The following is a 23055-nucleotide window of genomic DNA, read 5'->3' as shown; positions in this document are numbered from 1 at the left end:
GAACGCAGACAATACTGAACCCAGGTATCACATTCACAAGAGGAAAGACAGACTCACAAGATGAAAGACAGACTCATAAGAGGAAAGACAGACTCACAAGAGGAAAGACAGACTCACAAGAGGAAAGACAGAAACCAACTTACTGGGAACACTTAAACCAAGAAAACACTAAAACATCAAATTTGGTACCAGGATATGGGCAACAGTGAAAATATAAAGAAAAAAATGTAAAAAAGTATACTGGCAATGCAAAAACACGGGAATTAGAGAACACTCCTGAAAAATCAGGAAACACACAGGAAGGTTCAGGATATGAGGAAATAAACCAGGAAACAAAGGTCCTTCTCTTAAACCATGAGCACAGAAACCAGAAAGAAAAAAGCAAACATGGAAAAATGGAACCCAGAGGAAATACAAACCTCGGAACACAGAACACAAACCAGGAAAGACAAAAGCAGGAAATTAGACTGAATAAAAAATTCAGGATTCAAAAACACAGGCAATGCAGAAAAATGGAATCGCAGACCACTAAAATAGGGCCATAAAGAAACAGGAAATACAGACACAGAAAACGAGGAAACAGAGAAACCAACGAACACAGAACACTTAAACCAGGAAACACAGAAACATGACATATGGAAGAACATGGAAACCAGTGGGAAATACACAGAACTCATAAAACAGGAAATACAGCAACAGGAAACCAGGTCAGACAAATAAATAAATAAATAAATAAATACATACATAAAATGAACAAAAGCGATGAAGAAACCAGGGAACATAGAAACATAAGACTCAGGAACAGCAAACAAGGAAACAGATAAAAGAAAGCAACGAACAGAAAACACTTAAACCAGGAAACGCAGAAAGATGACATAAAGAAACAGGAAACAAGGAACAAGTATACACAGAACGTTCTTCTCTTAAAGCATGACTATAGAAACCAAGAAATGCACGTCGATTGAAAACAGAAAGATAAAACCAGAATGGAAAAATACATGTATCAGAAATCTTAAAACCAGAAACAAAGAAATATGAAACATTCTATAAGGAAACTTAGAAACCAGAACATACTAAACACACTTCCCTTGAAGCATGAATACGGAATACAGGGAACAGGAACCAAGAAATTTGCATCCCTTTAAACAGAAACATAGAGCCCTGGGGGGAAAAAACACAAATCAAAGAACACAAATCACATAGATCTTAAACCAGGAAACCAAGAATTAGAGAACACTCAAACTGGGAAAAACAGATACACATAAATTAAACCAGGCATACGGGGACTGCGTAGCACAAAGTCGGAAATACAATCTAGGAAACATAGATCAAGGAACAGGGTTCTCTTAAGCCACTCATTACTCCTCATCTATCACCACAGGAGTAGCTTATTGTCTCTCCTGCAAGAGATGTAATCATTTGTACATCTGGGAAACCAAGATGATAAGTGGCTGATGGGTTTTTTTGTCAAGTGCCATCAGAATGAAGGATTAATCCTTTCCAGCGATGGACAAAACGTTAATGACGTCTCACTTTGTGTTGCTAGTATTGTTATGGGGGCAATGAAGTGAAATAGAGCTTGATTGCACTCTCGGATCTTAAGAACCCCGTAGAATAATAGTCGTGTTTCCTCGCAGCAATTATTACATCATCGACCCTTTTTGAATATCCACCATTGGCTTTAGCAGTAGGCACTGCTGATGAAGAATATCCTTCATTATTCATTTCTCTTGAGACAAATGTTTTACATCTTTTTCATCCTCAATGAATCATGGATGGGGCGGGGTCATCCTGGAAGAGACCACTCCCACCATTTATCCATCGATTTTATATATTTTTTTTGTTCCTTTTAAGGGACCCAAAACATAGAACTATTTGTACAGGGTAAGAAAAACTTTTAAAGACAATCAACTGTCCTTTTCCTCACACAACACTTTTATTCACATAGGTCACTCTCTTGTCATATTAAGACTGGACTACTGCGTCTCACTCTTGGCAGGTCTACTTCTGAGAGCAATTTGACCTCGACGAATGGTCCAAATTTCTCCACACAACCCTAAAACACTGATGCTTGCCCACAAAGCCAGCACGCCCTTATCTGAAAGCTCTTCTCACTCGTCACACTGCACTCCTCCAGCACTGCTCGACTGGTCCCACCATCTCTCAGGGTACAAGGAAGGTATGAATCAAGATTCTTCTCTATTCTGGCACCTAAGCGGCTGTCTTCAAACGACCTACCTATTCCAGAAATACCTGAACTTGCACTTAAAAATTGTTATTCCCTCCCAATAGAGTTTTAGCCTGATGGTATTCTTAGCCTGTGACCTAGCGATCCAGTATTCATGTATTCACTGATAGTGACTTCAGGGCAGATTTTGAACATCACACTGGATAAGGATGTCTGCTAAATGTGGTAAATGTAATGTAAATGCAAATTCAAATATTTCGGCATACACTTACAGTATATACTGATAGCGATATACTGCAGCCATTTTTAGAAATACATGATATTCTGGCCAACGAGTCTAGATGGGGCATGAGAAGTAATTAAAATGTTCTGGTTGATACGCATGCCATGTAAAGAAAGCCATCACACTCCTGCAAGGCAAATAGACAGCCTCAAAGGTCGTTCAAATCGATCGGCACTTGTGCTCATTTGCATGTCATTTAAATTGGGTGTAAATGATGCGCAAGGCAGGGGAGCTGTACATGTGCGGAAAACCAAGCGCAGCCCACAGAGTGCGATACGAATGACTTTTATAGGAGATCGAGGGCAGAGAAGATGGAGAGTCTGACAGATGTTGGATGTGAAGGTGGATGTGTAAATAGCTAAGAGAGAGAGAGAGATAGTCTTCATTTACGCATTCATAACCCTTGAGTCTGTATAGAATTATTATTTTTATCTGACACCATGACACACACACACACAAACAGGTACAGTACACACACATTGTGATAATCGTGAGATCAATACACACTACACTTACCATGCCTGTCATGCCTCACCTTCACTGTGGCGTCAGGGCTGTGCATTTATGTGTGTGTGTTTGTGTGTGTGTACATTTGTGTAGGCTTGGGTGTGATATGTATATAATGTGCAAAGAACACATCTCCTTCGTAACTTGGGTACTAGCTGTATATATGCTCATATGTTTACGTGTATGTACATGTATTATGCATCTGTTGACACCCAGACGAGGTTCTCTGTTGAGTGTGGATTCTCTAATGGCTTTTATCATCAAGTTGTCTTCGGGACTCATTAAGGATCTTAATATAAAACCGACATCTGTATTTCTATTAAGCTGCTTTGTTTCTATGGTTCTACTTTTTTTAATTACAAATAAAACTGACTTGAAATGGAAGCATTTTTATGTCACTGGTTTCAGCTACTTAAATATTGAACTGTAAAATATTTAGAACTATATAATTGTGGGGAAATTAGTTGTATTGTTGGTTCCAAGTGAACTCTGCAGTTCATTCAAGCTACACTAGCTTCACCTTCTTTGAATTAGGGCGAATCCTGTGCATGGATACATGCCTCATGATAGCGTCCTCCTTTGAGAGCATTCAGCCTGAGACAGATGACATCACTGCTGCTGCTAGGGGAAGATCTGTGTACAAGTCAGCGTTATTTCACATTTAAAGCTAGCAAATATGGTCAAAGGTTTGTGGAAATCTGACTAACCGTTACGAACAATTATATATGTCTTTGTATGCTGTTACAGCATTACAGTTTCCCTTCACTGGAGGCTGACTGAATGAATGAACGTCGGGCAGAGCGAGTTGGCTATACGTAGACATGTTAATAAATAACAGGACAAGATATTGGTGAAGTCAAAAAGACAAAAAACACAAATCACTTGTCATCATGGGAAATGGTAAAAGACATGAAGATAATTCAGGTCTCTTAGAAAGATCCTGTTTAGTGATAATGTGTATTTACATGCATTAGTCCATTTTACTGTGTGTGCAGTTTTTTTTGTGAGGACCCCAGTGTCCTTGTAATGATACAAAATTTTGACAACTGAATGTCTTTCATCTTTTTCTCATTAGTCTCACTGAGGTTAGGGGTAGGTTGGGTATGTAAGAACATTAATTAGCTACAATAATTAAGACAAAGGAGAAACTTCACCAAGATAGTAAAATGCAGTGTGCATTTTATATATATATTTGTGTGTGTGTGTGTGTGTGTGTGTGTGTGTGTGTGTGTGTGTGTGTGTGTGTGTGTGTGTGTGTGTGTGTGTGTGTGTGAATGTGTGTTTGTGTCTGCCGTATTGATTTTAGAGCATGGTTCTGCGTTCTTGCTGATATAGGGGTGATGGGGTGATTAGGCCTTTCCCAGGTGTGTCGTCTTATTTAAATGCGTTCGGCATTCAACAAGACTGGATCGATACGCGCCCAATCATCAACGCCGATTCCCGGATTATCCACACATACACACACACACACACACACACACACACAATAAATTTGACAGATTGCAAGAGATATCTGCTGTGTAGTCTGAGCAGGATCTAGAGAGGTTTATAATGTCAGTTTCATGACAAGGCTCCTCCCCCTTTTGCCCTCTTCTTGACATGAATTGAACAAGACTAGGTTTCATAAATGTGCAATAACAATAGAGATGTTCGTGTTGAATGCACAATTCTGGTTAAACAAGCAGCTCAGATAGTAGTTTGGCTACAAGGTTATTGTTTCTGTGTACAGCAACGTGTAGGTCAGATGCTTAACTTTATTAAGGAAAGAGTGTCCAGAGTCAAAGTATTATGAGTTTTTGCACTATGGGAAAGTCTTCAGTTTTTTTTTTTTTTGTAACAAGATAAACTTTTTTTGCCATCTTCAAGAGAGAAAAAAGAGAGGCTGATAAAGAAACAACCCTGAACTACACCATGAACCTGAATAGGACCAGGTAATTTTTGTAGATGAGACTTGTGTATAATTCCTGCAGCTAACAAAAATAGCACAGCATGAACAATCAGTGTTTCTTAAAACAGCACTAGCATTAAGGACAATATGTAACATTAATGAATTGGAAAAAATCTACTTGTACAATGTCGCTTAATTAATATGGCATTCTGGGAAATGGGAATTTAGCATAAAGCCGTGCTAATACCATGTGTGCTCGACGGATGCCTTCATTTCCTCCCTCTATCTCAAATTCTCTCTGCTTCTCTACCACATCCCATTCTAATCTCTTTTATCTGTGTGTTTATCACTCTTCCAGTATTCTCGAGCTCTCTCTCTACTTGGGCTGCCCAGACAGCAGATCATTGGCTAAATTGATTTGCCGCATTGTGGGTAATATGATTCCTCCTGGGCATGCCAGCCTTTTCCCTTTTCTCTCCTCAATCAACCTATCAAAACTCGCTTCAGCCTGCCACTGACACCTTGACTGCAATCTGTCCTGGATGCATAGACACAAACACACACATGGACATAGACATGCACACACATCTGACTTGTTCACTGCTTGAGTTCCTTCTCTCTCTCAGCCTCTTTGGAAAGGTGTCTGATTTACCATTTGGCAACATAATATACAAGATGGTATTTCTCTGCCATCCTGTTTATAGTTTCATGGAGTTTTCGAAAATGATAGCATCCATTTTTTAATCTATGTTATCCATGTGTAAATCTGTTCAAAATAAGTATATTGTACTGAAAACAGACTGGCATGTCTTTTTAAAATAGGAATCTCATATTTAAATAAACTCCGTCCAGGGTGTATCCTGCCTTGATGCCCGATGATGCCGATGACAGGCTCCCTGTGACCCGAGAAGTTTGGATAAGCAGTAGAAAATGATTGAATGAATGAATGAATGAATGAATGAATGAATGAATGAATGAATGATATCTAAATAATATACAGGTAGCTATCAAAACAAGTCTGGGACAATTCGAGAAAATATCAATAAGGATCAATCGATTAGATTTACAGTGGCAGGTACTAACATGTGCTCCCACCACCATGCTTCAATGTGGAAATGATGTCATCATAGATGTCATCACAACAACCATTGAAAGCTCAAGGAACTAATAAGTAAACACCAATGATATACTATTGAGTCTGGCCCAGGACATACCCATGCCCTTTGTGGAATGCAATCAGTCAGGAGGCGTGACAACACGTTGCTTCCTTAACCAAGGAGATGGCTTCCAGAATCCAGGGGGAAAGGTGCTGCTTAGACAGTATTTTTACGAGAGCTGAATTAGCAAACAGGCCAGCAATAGTCACTCTGTGCAGACATTAATGCAGCCTCCTGTGCTGCTCAGAATCATGTGAATTCATGGCAAAACATTAGAAACATAAGCAAGGAATAAAATACTTGTTGTGAGTCACCTTTACCAAAATGACCACCCAAAAGTTGATTATTTTCTTATAGCAGAATATGTATATATAAAAGGTGTTTTGAATAGTGTCGATTGTCACAACCGGTTGAGCTACCCAGCCCACAGCCTGAGATATTAGGTCCCTTATTTAAATGAAATGAATGCGATGGCTTCTTGACACAGGTGAAAATATCTGAGGGCCAACCAACCTGTCAGTAGCTTCTGACAATTTATGTGGAGCTTGCGTTGCACTAAGGAACACTTTCACCATATTGGTTTTCCAGTAAGGAGATCCTGATCCTGAGTAGGTGTGGCTCTTTCTACAAATTCTTTCTACAAAAGCAGTCATGCCTCAGCTTTGGAGAATATAGTACAGAAATAACTTGATGTAATAGATGAATGGATTGTTGGATGGATGGTTGGGTGGATTGAGAATATTGTAGATGGATGCACTTGCACCTATTTACTCAATCACATCTTGGACCAATCCACCTACTGACATATTATGTAAGTTTGGAAAGATCCTAAAAGGGACAGATTAATTTATATCTACATTAATAAAAGACCCCAAGGTAGGATTGCTATCACGTCTTGTGAGGCTTAGCAACCACAGAAATGCTCAGAAACACAGAAATCCCAGTGTCTGAATCTGTGGCAGCAAGGACGCCATTTGTGTTCTTGCCTGCATTGGAAGAATGAAAACTGCAGATCATCTAGCCAAAAAAACCTACATTTTCAAGTGGGGTGAAAGCAGTTTGGACAGACCTTGGGAATGTTCTGTGCATTACAAACAAGCCAAATAGTGGAACCAGACATTTGTATGATATGTTCTCATACATATGGCCTGTGATCCACATGCACTGCCAAATGAAATGAATGGATGAATTTTCATGAATTGAAAATTTTCAAACCCTTCCTTCCCTTGCCCAACTTGCCTCTACACTGGGTTTCTACAGCAGGTGAGAAACACCAAAGGTTTGTTAAAAAATCAGACGGTAACCCTGGCAACCAGTGAATTTTGGCTACTTTATTTTGAAATATAAAGAACAATGAAATTATTGTATCAAAGATTGATTTCATGGAATAGCACATGGAAGATGAAAGTAAAGAATGACAAAGAGAGAGAGAGAGAGAGAGAGAGAGAGAGAGAGAGAGAGAGAGAGAGAGAGAGAGAGAGAGAGAGAACTTCAAGCATCTGAATTCAAATTACTTTCCCACACCACACCTCAGATTTGTCCAGTTCAAGTGCATGCATATGTTATCAAAATGAAGATATTGTTATTATTAGTAATAGTATACTTCATAGTGATCACTATTGCCCTATAATGGCAAAATACTAATCAGACGAGCCAATGAGATGCATTACCGTCTACTTACATTTGAGCGTGTTAAAGGCCAGCTCATAGGCCCTGCGCTGCCACACCTCATCCTTGACCTTCAACGCAGTTACCTTCGACCTCTTCCCATAACTGATGACCCGCTGAGAGTTAACCTTGTCCTTCTGTGAGTTTCGGAAAATTTCGGCGGCATCAAGGTAGACCTGGTCAGGAACGATGTCTGGATTCCACTCCAGAACGGGTGACGGGTCATGATCCAGGGTCGGAGGTGACGGAGGTGTCCAAGGGGTTAAAGGCGACAAGAGATCTATTCGAGAGGAGTGGTTGAAGGAGCGAGACAAAGCGCGACGTTGAGCTCCCTGCTTCACCATTCTGGTGCCTTTGTCTTCTTTGAATTAGAATACACATACATGAAAATAAGATTAAGTGCTCATGTATAAACACTGGACAATCTGGTACCTATCCTGCCCTCCCTGTTCTCTTGCTTTCATTGCTTTAATAAAATGAGGCTTGTTAATGTATGGAATACAACCATGACATGGTGCTTTTACAGCAAAATAATCAACGACAGGTTACTATACTGTTACCTGACATAAAGAGTTACTAATAACAGCATTGCATAATCCATCTTTGTACTGTGTAGATGGTTATGCATAAGTTTAACCAGTACAAAGATGGATTATGTAGATGGTTAAGCATAAGTTTACCAATCATGAAAGTCTGACACAATAGCAAAGACTTCATCACAGAACTCACACAGATGTTTGTTATTGTTTCGAATAATGTGCCCATAATCAGTGATAATCTTTATGATATCTGACATCTGATGTCATATATGTATGTTATATATATCCCATGTTTAAGTTTCAATATACAGAGCTTTATACTTACCAAACTGGCAGAAGAAATCTTTTCAAACCTCTCTGTATGCAGGCTCACATAGTTCCCAAAGCTAATGTTTACTTATTCCTGCACATTAATGTTTAAGCCAACTTAGTTATAATTCCATCCACCGCTAAATCTCTGCATCTCTTTTCCTTCTTCCGCGCCATAGGAAGTTGTTTTAGTCTTTTAAATATTTCCTAATAAGTTTATCTGTATGTTGTTGTTGTTGTTGTTGTTGTTGTTGTTGTTACTACTGAAGCAATCCAGTCGCATTTAGTTTAAGTAGAAAGTCGCTATTTAAGTCCTAAGCGCCGGAGCGCGCTGGAACGGGAAGCTCTAGTTTCCTTGACAACTCTATGCAAATAAGGGGTGTTGTTTCTAGAGGACAGTAAGGAGAAGCAGGCGGGACCTCATTTCCATACTGATTTTATGCAAATAAGGCTGGGATGTAACGGATTATGCGTAGGATTACGTATATTGAGTATATTTAAATACGTATGTCTTACGTAATATTCTTATTTATATACATTCTTACATATATAGTATGTTTCACCTTTTAAACAAATACATTCGGGCAACAACTTGTTGAAGTAAATGGGCCATCAGAGTTTTTGCCATAGAAAACACATTTTTGTGTCAAGGTAACACCACCCAGTATAAACAAACAAACAAACAAACAAACAAACAAACAAACAAACGAATGAATAAATAAATACATAACTAACCAAGAAGCTAATATATTTTTTTTCAAATATTATCAAACAAAAACATACACATTTGTTTTCAAACAAACAAACAAACAAATAACCAAGAAGCTAATATCAGAAAAATATATACAAATCTAACATGTACATTTGTTTTTAGACAAACAAACAAAGAAATAAATAAATAACCAAGAAGCTAATATCAGGAGAGAAAAAACGCAAATATAACGTGTACATTTGTTTTCAGACAAACAAACAAATACACAAATAAAATAATACGTAAATAACCAAAAAGCTCATATCAGAAAAAAAAGAACAATATAAGTACAATATAAGTAAAATATTAAGTGAATTATATATACAGAGAAATTATGCATGAAATAGAGACAAAAGAAGAAAATTGGCCTTGCTGTTTAGATTTGTGGATCATACACTAAGGATAAACATGATGCATGCTCATTATTTCACTTTCCCAAATTAAGCACACACACACAAAAAAAAAAATCCTTTTGGTTTTAAATAAACTACTCTGCAGGTTCAATTCTTTAACAATGGACTAAGCTGTTTACTTTCCTGCCAGATAAAATTGGATTTAAGCTGCATTTACATTCAATTCTGCATTAAATTTCATTTTGGGTTCACTGTTTAACCAAATATTCTGTTGAATAGTGGCACTGAACTGAACCTTATTACAAGCATTAGTGGAAAGGAACCACTAAACCAGCACCTTAGCGGTTAAACCCCTTAGCTCTGTGTATATAATCATATAAAAGCTCTCGGTGTTACAGCATCTAAATAAAGGCACATAGTTACACACTTAATCCTCTGACCCAAGGAGTTAGGATTTATGAAAAAGCTTGCATTGCACTGTACCTGTGTGTGTGTGTGTGTGTGTGTGTGTGTGTGTGTGTGTGTGTGTGTGTGTGTGTGTGTGTGTGTGTGTGTGTGTGTGTGTGTGTGTGTGTGTGTGTGTGTGTGTAATGGCATTTACGTTTGGGATTAAAACTCACAGTCTAATGTAGAAAATTTAGGACCTGCTGCTCATAATGGCATTGATAAAAAGTAAACTAAAGTAATAATAAATCTTAACCATCTCTGGTCAGAAAAAAAAAAATCTGCAAGCAGCCATGATCTAATAGCAAGAGGAACAGTGCGGGCCATCATAAACTATTCACTTTCTCTCTTTCTCTCTCTTCCTCATAAAGATGGTCAGTCGACGTGCATCTCCTATCAGCACGCTCCAGATGTGGCCCTGCCATCGTATAATGACAGGATTCATTGGTCGTTTGGAAGTAAATCTGGTCTGATTGAGCAAAGGGCTTGGGTAATTGCAGTCGTAAGCATTTAGATGGAGCAGCTCTCTGCGTTGTGAGAGCCGCTCACTTAGAAATGGCTTTTCATCCTGAGCTGCTGATTCAACACTCACTCAGAAACACTGGAGACTAGAAGCTGTACATTCAATCGGCCATTCTAATACACACGAAACGGTTAAAAATTCAGTGATTACATTCCATAATCCTTAGTCTGATTAGGGAATGTGACACACTCACACACACTTGCACACACTCTCCCATGCAGTATGGATGCAATGAAATGCTTTCCATAGAAAAAACAACAACAAACAAACATTTAAAAAAATTATAGCATTTCATAGAATTCCAGAATGTAACACAAGGAATTCTTCAACAAGTCAAACTCAAACTTGTCTTAGAACCAAAGCAGTTTTTGGTTGGTGATTGATATACATACTGATACCCATCTGTTCATCGTGTATGACTTACAGTAGTCTTAGAGTATTAGAGGATGCTACCCTCTAGTGAAAGCAAAACAGCAATACAACAGGATCCCTCCATTTATTAAATATAAAATACAACATGCATGTTCAATTCTTAAACTCTCACCCAAACATATTTTAAGGAACTCTGCACAATCTATTCTGGACCTAGCAGCAAATTATGTGCATTCTTTTCAGGAACTTGTGTCCAATCATACACATTTCTATTCTGGAGCTCTCAGCCAATCATATGCATTCTATTCTGTAACTCTCAGGCATTAAGTAATAAGCTATTCTGGAAGTCTCAGTCACTCAGTTTTTAAAGAACTCTCACCTAAAACATGGGCATTCTAGACTTTGATATTAGAGAAAGCAATGTGCATTCTATTTAGTCAGGTGTGTATGTGTGTGATTATATGTACATACATTCAAGCAATGATTATATTGAGTGAACATAACCTATGTGGTCACGATGACTTGCCAATGATGAGTATGCTCATGAGGAAGACCATGGCAAAGAAGATCCACATGAAGAACCTGTCCATCACCTTGGCCACCTTCTTCCACTCAGCCACTTTTAAGGAAGTCGACTTTTGCTCCCGGAAGCAGTTCGCAATGTACTCGACGTTCTTGATGAGCTTCGGGTCTCCAGCAAAGCCATCAGTATGCGGCCCGCAAAAAATGCAGGCCTCAAAGGTCATACTTGCAGAAGGTAGTTTTTCATCATCAGGACAGCAAGAGAGACCAGAAGGGTTCCTGGTTGGTTCTGGGTTCTGCCTGGGTGGTTTTTGTCGACGGTTCAGTGAATGGCATTTGTCTGCATTTTTGTTTCGTCCTAGCGATGAGATGCAGCTCTCTCCAACTTCATAAACAAAGAAGATCCTGCTCATATAGCCAATGATCAACACTTTGGCCCACCGGGGGACTGGTTTGGCTTCAGGACCACAGAAGTGGATGTTCATAATGAAGATGGTGAGAGAGGTGGAGGCTGTGATCATTGTCATCGTCGCAATGTAGTATTTCCCTGAGTCAGCATTATTAATTAGTTAATTTATTGATTTATGAGTCACTGAATCACTTTAATTTAAATGAATTTCAGTAGATATAACTAATGATTTAAAATGAATCGCAGATTAATTTGTGTAAGTGTGCATAGAGGTTTGTTGGCTCACCTATCAGTGGCACACTCTCAGAGGGTGGCATGCTCTCAGCCACCACCAGCTGGAAGACGGTAAGCGCCAACAGCACGGTGACGCCCAGAGAGACCTTCTCACCTGAGTCTGCAGGCAGGAAGAAGCCAAGTGGTGCCAAGAATGAGATGAGGAAGCAAGGCAGCAGCAGGTTGAAGACGTAGAAGGAGGAGCGTCTGCGTAGTAGCAGTGTGTATGTGATGTCCGGGTATGGGTCTGAGCAGCAGCCATACATGATCACGTTCTTGGTGGCAGGCATGCCATCACACTCCCATTCCACATTCTCAACCAGATCTGAGAGGTCACCACTAGTCATAGCCATGGTGATGTCCACCTAAGGCAAAACCCAAAGTTAAGTTATTTTTATATTTAGATCTGATAAAAACAGTGATATATATATAATCAAATTAATGAACCAGAATTAACTGTTGCATAGTTGCAAGGTGTTGTTCTTTAACCATTAACTCTCAACTAAATGCGTGTATGTACTGTATGCGTACCTGATTGCCGTTATAGGTCCAAGAGCCAAAGGTGAGATTACACTGCTGATTGTCGAAAGGAAAGTAGGATACATCCACCACACATGAGCTTTTGGTGATGGCTGGAGCATCCCATGTGATCTCACCAGTGTACCGCAACACAACATTCGTGTCCAAAGGGCTGGGCAAATCTTCATCGGCTCTTTTACAGTGTAACATAAAATAGTATATTTAGTTTAACGTAATACTGATTGTATACCATAGTATATGGTAAAATAGTGTATATCCATAGTACAAAAGACATTTCTCTTAAAGATCACTAAGCGTAGTTTCTGAATGTTTGTTATAGAGTTTCTGAACAGCGCTAGGTCCGATCTGCCAGTGTGTGTTCATGATTGTGTGTACAGTACTTGTTGTAAAGCACTACGTCGGGTCTCCACACCAGGCTGCTGGGGATGCGGATGACCTCAAGGCCGTCATACTCTTCCTTATCCCATTTCAGGAAGGCATCATACCATGTTTGCCTTATCCACAAGTATGCTATAAGTACTTGGTTGCGCTCATCCTACACACACACACATACACACAAACACACACACACATAATCAATGGCTTGTAATAGTTTGATTAGCAGGGTTGTGAAACACCTGGCTAAACAGAGTCTGAAATAAAGATTAATACTGACGTAACATCTGACACTTCTCACAGAAAAACACTTGCATGGTATCAGACTATTTGAAGGCGTAACTGTTGTACTACAGACAAAACCCTTAAAGCTTGTGTTTTTAAGTGAGGAGATAATACAAGTCATTCTAACAAGTAACAATTGTAGAAAATGTAAAAGAATATGGTTTGGTATGGAGTAAAAAGGTACTGTGTCACTAACAGTAGGACTTCTCTGAATGCAAGATCGTGGGTCATTTTTCACTTACTAGAAAGTGAAAAATGACCCACGAACTTGCACTCCGAGAAGTCCTACGGTTAGTTTTTTTGGACAATATCTTAGAAATCATTCGGTAGAGACTATGTGATGAATGTTTAGTGAACCCATTTGATGGACACTGTGAAGAGATTCATGTAATTCGAGACATGTCACCTGAACTAGGTCATTGACCAGGTCATGGATGGCACATCACAGAGACCACATTGTGAGGACTGGGTCATAAAGAAGCATGTTTTTATGATCCTGTCATCAGGATTACAATGTTTTAGGAAGCATATCATAAAGAACTTAGAACAACTGGGTTGCGGGGACCGTGTTTTGAGGATCACAGTATAAAGTTTGTGCCAAAAGGGCTGTGTTGTGAAAACCTTGCATTTGGGGACTGGGTTATATGGACCATGTAATGAAGGTTGTGTCAAAGGTGGGGATTGCTTCATAGAGGTTTCACTCTAAGGAAATACTTCATGAGAGACTTTGTTAGGTCCAGGTAATAGAAGACATGTATCTTGAACCACTTTGTAGGAGGCAATGCCATAAAAACCAGCATGTAGTGACTGGATCTTCAAGGCTGCACTCTATAGACCACATTGTAGGAAATAAGTTATAGAGACCATGTCATGCCGATTATGCCATAGGGTTCGGTTAAAGGGCACTGTATAATAGAGGAAATTAGGAAATATAAGGACCACTTCAGAGATGGCATCATATGACTCTGTTGTGAGAACTAGTTCATACTGTGAAACCAGTATGGAGTGAAATATATAGTTGGGACTTTTACAAGTGTGCCTGTGATCATTTCACAGATACTAAACTTATCGTTGTTGCAGGATGTGTTGTTACTAGGAACATCTAATCACCAACAATATAGTAACACAAAAATTTGTGTGTACTTACCATGTCTTTAATCTGAGACAATGTGACCTGCAGTGTGACATTGAGGGTTTTGTCTGTGTCTTCCACGGGCCTCAAGGCACTTGAATAATTCTCCATAAGGTCATTTAGCAGTTGATGCGCAAAATGACCTTGGGCTGCATGTGCCACTGGACACCAAAAAGACACAACATACACAAGAACACTCACTGTCTTCGTAATCTGAATACATCAGTCAGAGTCGTCCTAGAAAATGTTGTCATACGGTGGCTAGCATAAGTATTCACCCTCCTTTGAACTTTGTATTACAAGCTGGAATTAAAACGGATGTAATTGGGATTATGATGGTCTTGCACCTTCACAAAATAATACTGAAGTGTGAAGAAAAATAATCAATAGTGTTTACAAAATGATTCAACCCCATTGCTATGAAACCAATCACCACTGTCTAATTGATCATAGAGCAAAAATTTGGTTGTCTTACACTAAACACACTAAATATGTGAGAAGAAAACGCTACACACTTACCCTCTAACGACAGTATCACAAAACACACAGACGCAATGTTGAAGCTCATGATCCAGCTCATGCGAGCATATGCAAGAAAGAAATAGATCAGACCGGCACTGTACCCAAGCCAGCATACTGCCACTCTGATAATGAAACAGTGCACCAGGTGGTTTCATTTTACTCTGTTGTAATGTAATGGCTGTGTACCAAATGGCTCCCTAACCTACAGGTGCTATGTCTAGTCCACGTGTTGATTCTGTTCTTGCTCATCAGACACTCACGTAAGGTAGACAGCAAAATACAGTATATTTACTGTCATGGCTCACAATCAAAAACAGCCTATGAATTTTCTTAATATAGTCTATTACAAAGGAAGAGTTTATTAACAATTATCTCCCATTTATAGTATAAATGCATTTCTATTGTAAATTTAGTGCACTATACATATGCATAAGTGGTGTACTCGGTTCCAGATGTGATTCAATTAAACTTACAGTAATTGTTACTATATTAAAACCTAGCCTTCATAGTGCACTCCTCTTGGAAGTCGGAGCAGGTTTGGGTTGCAGCCCATTGTTTTGATTGTCAGAAAGAGACCTCAGCAGTCGCTTGTGCTTAGACGCAACAGGATATCGCACAGAAACCAGATGCGGCTGCGCTCCAGCCACGCCGCCATTCAGCTGTCAATCAACAGCAGACGGTCAGCGGAGACAACGCGGTGATGGAGGTGGAGATAAGAGGTGTGTTGGTGTGTTGCCAGTTCGTTTTATTTCTGCATTAATACTGACTTGATCTCCATTTATTCATCCAAACATCAACCTTCTATCTTTGCATTAATTCGTTCATTTATCTTTTTATTTTATTTGATCATTTTTTGGGGGATTTAGTGCATTTTACTATCCACTTCCTGTCAGACATACTGTACAGTTTCCTATGTGAGGTGCAGAATCCATTGTTGTTGTTGTTGTTTTTACTTTAGGTAGCATGGGGCTACTTCTGTAATTGTTCCATGTTGTGCTGAGAAGTGTGTGGAAGATAAGGTACAGTACAGTTTTGTGATTCTGGTGTAAAACACACAGAATACAGAGAGGGGCAGCAGAGCAGCACAGCAAGTAGCTTTGCATCCTTGCAGCTCAAATTGCATGTGTGGACATTCTGTGCATGTTCTCCCTCTGGCTAGCCCATAAGGTGTGAATGTGTGAATAAAAATGGACTGAAGATTTTAGATCCATCGTGTGTTTTTTTCTTTTTTCTGTATAGTCTGTATAGCACTTAGCTGTTGTAAATTTTTAAGGAACAAAAGTGGACAAGGTGAACATTACCTACCATTAACTAGCTACCACCAGCAAAAGAGCCATGATGGAATTAAAATTACCAGTCCGTTTTATCTAGAGCCTTGAATTTTCGAGTACAACACTTATATAGCTCTATAGCATATACCATTCAACACTGACACACAAACACACAGTCACAGCATGTATTCAGTGAACCATCTGCCACCGCTTACATACACCTCAGTGAACACAAATTTGTTCTACTCCATGTCCAAGATACACAAAGAAGTACATGGTTAGCTTTACAATTCATACACTGAAAATATCCCTAAAGCTGGCTAGCTAAGATTATAAGGAATGTGCTTGAAGATAGTTTACGAGCATGAAGGAATATCTAGGAAGATAACTAGCTAATATGAGGGAATGTACCTGAAGATAGCTCACATTCTGTACTGTCCTTGAAGATATCTACGTAGCTAATATTAAGGAATGGCCATTATGATTGCTAATACTAAGAAATATATGTGAACATAGTTACCTAGCTAACTTTACTGATTATTTCTGAAGCAATCTAGCTGGCATAAGGCAATATTATCAAACAGTATATGTTTTTAATTTAATGTTTTAATGTTTGCCTGGATCCAGAGTGTGTTCACAATATACACAACTGGGTATTGGATTTTTTTTTAAAGCTAAATTTACTAGCTGTGGTGCAGTTAGTGTAATATTAGTCAGTGTTTTCATAGCCTTTACCAACACATGCCTGTCATTCACTAGCTTCCACATTCAGTTAAAAAGTCTCATGACTTTGAACAAGTGTGTACTCACTTTCCAGTGGCAAAAGCTAGCCGGTTAATATAATATTTCTGAAACAAGTTAGATAAAATGAAAGAAACCCCCCAAATAAATAAATAAACAAACAAACACCGCTGATTAACATGGAAAAAAAAAAGAAACATCTCTGAAAATGATCTTAAAAGAATACAATGCTAGTCACGTAACATTAGAGTATAATCCTAAAGCAATTTAGCTCAAATTAGGGAATAACAAACAAACAAACTACTTAATGCCCGAATTAAAAATAACCAAACTAACTAGACTAGCTAACAATGCAAACATTTTGATATAAAAAAAAACTAACAAAAAAAAAAAAACTAACCAGGTACCAAGATAAAATAGTTTTCTAGCTTGGCAATATTTAAAAAAAATGTACAAAAATGAGCTGGTTAACATTAGGGATTATATACAAGGGGATAGATAATGTTAGACAATTAACAGTAAGAAATATTCCCAACAAATCAAGCTAGCTAACATTTGAAATTGTGGAAAAAGCTGTAGAATATTGGAAAGTAACAGTTGAATTTCCTTTTGAAAATAGAAATCACATAGCACAGAAAACCTGCTTTATATTAGCCACGAAACTGTTTATTTCACTTTTTTCCTTAAAACAATAATAAATAAAAGCATTGCCACGTTGCTTTAATTTATACAGACCTTAATAGCTTTATTTACAGATGAAATCTTTGCTTTCTACTGCTGTTTCTGCAGTCAATGCTTTGATCGGTGAGTGATTGTTTTCTTCGTTGCCTACTATTTTTTTATTTTTTTAATTTTATTAAATTTTTTTTGTATTCCAGTTTCGATCTTGTGAGATAATATTATCTGTGAAGTTTGAGTAGTGATTGTGTGTGTGTGTGTTTTTTTTCTTTTCTTTCTATTTATTTATTTGAATTACTGGCATTGTAGAAATGGGATTCCACATAAAAGAGCTTGAGTGATAGTGCAAAATGAAGAAGGGGCAGTCTGGTATTGTCCAGCGTTGTGGGAAGAATCACTTGATCTGTATGAGGATATCGAAAATGGCGGGAACAAAAGGGGGAAATGGGGAACACTGTTGTCAGAAAGGCACACTGAACTCAAAATGGTGAAAAACAACCACAACAAAAAGACCATGTAAGATGAGAACATGGTGAGATGAAGGAAGGAGAGTTTAGGAAGGTACTGCCATGTCAAATGGAGAGAGGGAAAGATGGAAGGGAAATATAAATGCAGTATGTTGTGTGGGGTGACAATGTGCAGTTCATCCATATCGGAAGTCAATTTGATTTGGGCACGGGCGGAGTCAAGGGTGTGGAAAAATCTGGATAATGGGACGCGGGTGGTGATCATGTTCAGTTGCTTAGCAACAACTCCGTTGCTGACTCCACGTCCCAGGACTTTGATGACAGTGCCACTATTACTGCATTCTGAAGAGAGAGAGAGAGAGAGAGAAGATAGCAGATTTATGCAACATTATTTAAAGAAGAAAAGTTAGAAATGTGTAAAAATGTAAAATAAGGGCAGGCCATCATTTCCAGAAGTTAATAATCAAGACTTTTATACATGAATAAGTTCATGTATGAAACTAATAATAGAAAGAAAAAAAGTATAAAACGTGGGTGCATCTTAATCCTCTCTCTGCACAGTAATCATGAAGTCAGCCATTCTAATTGCTGTCCCAATAGCAAAATTCTTCAAGTGCACTAGAACATGTGTTCCATATAAAGATCACATAATGTACCATAAAACCCAGGGAGCATCAATGCTTCCTATGTTGCATCACTGCAAATAATGGGGAAAAAGAAAAAAGGAGAGAAAAAAATGGCTGATTCACAACCTAGGGAGCTGATTGCGACACACCCTGTGTTCAATACTCACTTTATCAAAGCCCATAGCACACAGTTTATCTATTTTGCGTGTGTAGTCAGGACTGGAGACTGGTGCACCTGCGTAAACGTGTGACCAGAGCCGAGCCGTCTGCTTAAACATCTCTGGGTTCTGCTTATACTGGATACACACAAAACAACACGAAGTCAAATTCTGCCTAATTTTCATATTCTATCGAACAGAAAACTTTTCACATCTACTCCTGAAGACTTAATTGAATCGACACCTTCTGACAAATCAGAATCGAAAATTGTGAGAACACTGTGGTGTTGAATAAAGGACTAACACACACCATTGTCAGATTAGTAGAAATTAGTTATTCCCACGATGGACAGTAAACGTTTACAAAGTCGTATTCATAATGCTCATATTCTGAGAAAAATATTCAGCCCACCTGATTGGCCACCACTGCATCCTGTGGATCGTCTGGTTCTGCCGCTGCCAGTAAAGCCTGTAGGGACAGCAGCACTGTCCGGAGTGTCATGGCCGCCGCCCTGACACACATGAATCAATTTATTATTTCAACAGCGTACAGAGTAGGCAAAACTTTCCTAGTATCCGGACTAATTGCTAAATTCTGGTCTTATGTAAAAATGTGTGAGGTCAAAGTTTGGGAACTGAAAGACTCTGTGAGACACACACACACACACACACACACACATACACACACACACACGAAAGCCCAAAGAGCCTTACCACTGGTCTTTTAAAATATCCAAACATATGGCACCAGTTACTGAGCTGATGTTGGGATGCCAGATCTTTGTAATAAACCGTACCTAACGCGCAGAGAAAGTGGGGGGTCTCAAATTCAGCTCCAAATACATGTATACACAATTATAACATACAAAACATTAAATAAAATACAGTGTAGTTTATCACTACTCATTAGTATTTTGTAAATATTAATTAGTAAGAAGAAAAATAATTGTTTCAGTTTCAAATCCCTGTCTCTTTTACACACACTCACTCACACTCTCACTCAACTCACGCTCACTCTCATTCACTCACACACACACACACACACACACACACACACACACACACACACACACACACACACACACACACACACACACACACACTCACTCACAGAGGAATGTGTGTCAAATCTAACCAAACCAGATTTGCCTGGTCCTCACTCGCTCACACATACCTTTGGAGGATTGAAGGGATATGTTTCTGGAATTTTAATTTCTAGCTGGTATCGACCACCTGATGAGGAAAAAACAAATGCAGTTAGAGAAACACAAGATATATACAAGGGAAAAAAACAAGAAATAAAAACGGCAATTTAGACTGAAACACCAGGAGTCAGAAGCTGAAATAAGGAATATTGAAAAGAAGGAAATCATGATAAAAATTGTCCATACATAGCAATCACTTTAAAACTGATTAAATGTGAGTGAACAAATCACTTTAACCACAAACCAATCTGCACTTCTTGCCTTCGTAAGGTGTGTCAGGGGGTCCTGCGATCTCCCCCTTCAGTTCTGTGAAGTTTTCATCCACCAGGTCGACTTTGATCTGGTTTTTACTCGTCTGTGGACAAAAGGCTTTGGTTTAGGTCCGAACAGCATACTTAGATTGGATTAAATTCAAATACTTTATCAACCTTCAACTAAAGAATAGAAAAATATATTCAATTAACATTGCCATGATCAGATACCTATGCTATGGCATCACTATGTCCAATTGTAGCATCCAAAAGGGCAACAAAATAGTGTTTGCTACATGTATGTTGAAGTATATGGATGTTTTGCTTAGTGTCTTTAACAGGAACGCACGTGTTAGCCTTTAACCTCTACAACTAATTCAATCCTTAACTTCTACCTACATAATATAGATAAAATACAGTCTCTGCTATATGACTGTGGCATCATTTAAGCAATATGGATTATCAGATTAAAGCCTACACCTAATAGCGTCACGACACAGAGAAAGTGGGTTCCAGAAACCGTCGCTTTAAACGAATACTATGGGTATGTGGACATGTGGACTCAAAGAGTTTTTGACAACATTACGCTTCAGATCACACCCACTTTCGGTTTAGTTTTGAATACTGACACAGATCAGAATCAGGTTTATTTGCCAATTGTGTTGACCCACAAAAGGAATTTGGTTCCAGCTGTTTGTGACTCTCAAAGGTACAGACATACTATACATTTAGCTTGGTTTATACACGACAAGACAAAACAGACCATACATATTTGGAGCACTAAACAAACAGTGTTTATTGTGCTTGGTGTCCTGTCCAGTTTTTATTCCCACTTTACAACAAGCACTTACTGAAGGTGAATGAATTAATTACTGTAGCTATTTAATAATGCCTCAGAATTATTCCTCCACTATCTGGTGCACTTCAACAGGGATTTGGTTCAGATCATTCACCAGGTGACTAGCATTGAGTTTAAAAGCTCTAGCTTTTAGCTTAGGCAAAGTTATTGTACGTTATCGTATATAAAATAGGTTTATAACTCCTTTTCAACATACATTTGATAATTAATTCACTAAAACCTTAAAAAATCGGGTCAGTTTTGAGTCATGTCGGCCTGCTTGCTTGCTTGCTTTCACATTAGCTCATGACCAGCTTAGCTTAGCTTAGCTTAGCTTAGCTTGCAGTAGCACTGAAGCAAATTTTTCAACAATATCAACTTGGCAACGCCATGTCGCGTTGTTGGACAGAAATAAAACAAATAAGGAATTGTTTCCCATCGTTACAGAGACGAAGGCAAAGTATTTTCATTGTAAAACTGCTAGCTAGAGGTGAACCTAAGCTTTAGCACAAAGCTAATGCAGTACAGTAGATAAGAGGAAGTTGAGTATTATGTTAGCATATTCCCCCAGCCACCGGAAATAACAAACGTGCAAAATGGATAAGGTGTAAATGTGTGTAAAACTGACCTCCTCGCTTTTAAGGACTTCTTTAAATTCCCGTTTTATCCTCTGCACCGCGATGTTAGCCATGCTGCTGTGTGTGTGTGTGTGTGTGAGTGAGTGAGTGAGTGAGAGAGAGAGAGAGACAGAGAGAGAGAGAGAGAGAGAGAGAGAGAGAGTGTGTGTGTGTGTGTGTGTGTGTGTGTGTGTGTGTGTGTGTGTGTGTGTGTGTGTGTGTGTGTGTGAGAGAGTGTGTGTGAGAGAGAGAGAGAGAGAGAGAGAGAGAGAGAGAGAGAGTTAGTTAGATAGTTTGTATGTGTTTGTGTATGTGGCCTCGGATATGAATCGCTAAGCCGCCTCTTATCTCACGCCACTTCGGTGTGAACCTACACTGAAACCGGTTTCACGATAAAATTCGAACCGAGTTTCAGCGGTTAAATCGGCATACTTCTTATTTGGCATCGAGTCTAATGTCTAAATGTGTTTTTAATCATGATTTAATCCGTTTTTCTTATCCCTTAAGCTACGTTCACACCTGAAGAAATTGAAACTAACATTCCACATGACAACAAATCTTGCAGCTCAAAAGAAACATCCTGTTGGGAGATTTGTCTATAAATTACATGTATACATGTGTATATAACATAAGCACAGCATTTACACGGAAATATACAGAAGCAGTGTGCAATTTGTAACAGATCACAGTCCTCTCCGAGTGGCTCCATATTTGTATAAACGTTTCTGACCTTTTCACGTCTAGTTGCTTTTACCTGAAGTCTCCAGCTCAGATGTCTACAAATGTTCGATCAGGTACCTTAAATGTAAAAAGCAGTCACTAAAGGCCACTAGAGGGAGGCATAAGAATGCAAATACAGTAGAGTAAAACATCTATTGTGTTTTTATAACATATATACCACAGAAAATAGTTGTTATACCTGTATACACTTCAATTCTTTTTTTTTTTTTTTTAATTATTTAATTATTTTTATTTTTATAAGAATCAGAATCAGAATCAGATTTATTGGCCAAGTGTGTTGTTGACACACAAGGAATTTGTTTCCAGCTGTTGGTGACTCTCAAACATATAGACATAAATAACTATACTATGCATTTAGCTTGGGCTATACAAGACAAAAACAGACAAGACAAGACAAAACAGACTATACGAGACAATACGGA

At 38.6% G+C, this 23055-nt stretch overlaps 4 protein-coding genes across 11 annotated transcripts in view; all 4 read right to left on the bottom strand.

Moving 5' to 3' along the window:
• LOC113659189 (putative methyltransferase NSUN7) overlaps positions 1 to 8888 on the bottom strand; it is a 31239-nt gene extending 22351 nt beyond the window's left edge. For 2 of the 3 annotated variants that reach the window (XM_027171833.2, XM_047800853.1), the window contains exons 1-2: positions 8556 to 8888; positions 7705 to 8052 (exon numbers count right to left, since the gene is read on the bottom strand). In XM_027171833.2, the coding sequence (XP_027027634.2) occupies positions 7705 to 8035 (331 nt within the window). In that variant the 5' untranslated portion in view covers positions 8036 to 8052; positions 8556 to 8888. The remainder of the gene's footprint in view (positions 1 to 7704; positions 8053 to 8555) is intronic. The other variant, XM_027171834.2, reaches the window with a different exon arrangement.
• Positions 8889 to 10037: 1149 nt separating this feature from the next.
• Positions 10038 to 13054, bottom strand: LOC125138830 (neuronal acetylcholine receptor subunit alpha-9-II-like). Its single transcript, XM_047801100.1, has 3 exons — positions 12718 to 13054; positions 12200 to 12551; positions 10038 to 12051 (listed from the first exon to the last, which is right to left on the bottom strand). Exons 1-3 carry the CDS (start codon positions 12913 to 12915, stop codon positions 11495 to 11497), a joined length of 1107 nt encoding a protein of 368 aa, XP_047657056.1. The 5' UTR covers positions 12916 to 13054; the 3' UTR covers positions 10038 to 11494.
• Positions 12988 to 15098, bottom strand: LOC113659240 (neuronal acetylcholine receptor subunit alpha-9-II-like). Its single transcript, XM_027171915.2, has 3 exons — positions 15038 to 15098; positions 14534 to 14679; positions 12988 to 13261 (listed from the first exon to the last, which is right to left on the bottom strand). Exons 1-3 carry the CDS (start codon positions 15096 to 15098, stop codon positions 13061 to 13063), a joined length of 408 nt encoding a protein of 135 aa, XP_027027716.2. The 3' UTR covers positions 12988 to 13060.
• A 2598-nt stretch (positions 15099 to 17696) lies between these two features.
• ube2ka (ubiquitin-conjugating enzyme E2Ka (UBC1 homolog, yeast)) lies at positions 17697 to 22829 on the bottom strand. 6 transcript variants are annotated; one of them, XM_027171844.2, is made up of 9 exons: positions 22812 to 22829; positions 22647 to 22690; positions 21904 to 21970; positions 20448 to 20541; positions 20156 to 20214; positions 19696 to 19778; positions 19394 to 19493; positions 18991 to 19119; positions 17697 to 18539 (listed from the first exon to the last, which is right to left on the bottom strand). In XM_027171844.2, the coding sequence occupies exons 3-9, from the start codon at positions 21964 to 21966 to the stop codon at positions 18465 to 18467; spliced, it is 603 nt and encodes a 200-aa protein (XP_027027645.1). In that variant the 5' UTR covers positions 21967 to 21970; positions 22647 to 22690; positions 22812 to 22829; the 3' UTR covers positions 17697 to 18464. The 6 variants fall into 6 exon arrangements, with proteins under 6 accessions (XP_027027645.1, XP_027027646.1, XP_027027648.1 ...); XM_027171845.2 differs by lacking the exon at positions 22812 to 22829 and having other exon boundaries at positions 22623 to 22695; XM_027171847.2 differs by lacking the exon at positions 22812 to 22829 and having other exon boundaries at positions 21904 to 21967; positions 22647 to 22688.
• Between the last annotated feature and the right edge of the window lie 226 nt (positions 22830 to 23055).

Source organism: Tachysurus fulvidraco, chromosome 15, assembly GCF_022655615.1.
Source record: "Tachysurus fulvidraco isolate hzauxx_2018 chromosome 15, HZAU_PFXX_2.0, whole genome shotgun sequence".
Classification (NCBI taxonomy): Eukaryota; Metazoa; Chordata; class Actinopteri; order Siluriformes; family Bagridae; genus Tachysurus; species Tachysurus fulvidraco.
The sequence above is the reverse complement of the archived record's forward strand: the minus strand, read 5'-3'. Positions and strand labels throughout refer to the sequence as shown.

Coding starts and splice junctions, on each gene's coding strand:
- LOC113659240 (XM_027171915.2), bottom strand. CDS start 15,098: ATGAGCTGGATCATGAGCTTCAACATTGCGTCTGTGTGTTTTGTGATA. Junction 14,680..15,037: donor TGTGATACTGTCGTTAGAGG/GTAAGTGTGTAG, acceptor TTTGGTGTCCAG/TGGCACATGCAGCCCAAGGT. Junction 13,262..14,533: donor TGTCTCAGATTAAAGACATG/GTAAGTACACAC, acceptor GTGTGTGTGTAG/GATGAGCGCAACCAAGTACT.
- LOC125138830 (XM_047801100.1), bottom strand. CDS start 12,915: ATGTTACACTGTAAAAGAGCCGATGAAGATTTGCCCAGCCCTTTGGAC. Junction 12,552..12,717: donor GGACCTATAACGGCAATCAG/GTACGCATACAG, acceptor GTTTTGCCTTAG/GTGGACATCACCATGGCTAT. Junction 12,052..12,199: donor TGAGAGTGTGCCACTGATAG/GTGAGCCAACAA, acceptor ATGCTGACTCAG/GGAAATACTACATTGCGACG.
- ube2ka (XM_027171844.2), bottom strand. CDS start 21,966: ATGGCTAACATCGCGGTGCAGAGGATAAAACGGGAATTTAAAGAAGTC. Junction 20,542..21,903: donor AAGTCCTTAAAAGCGAGGAG/GTCAGTTTTACA, acceptor TTTTGTCCACAG/ACGAGTAAAAACCAGATCAA. Junction 19,494..19,695: donor GATATTTTAAAAGACCAGTG/GTAAGGCTCTTT, acceptor CATGTGTGTCAG/GGCGGCGGCCATGACACTCC.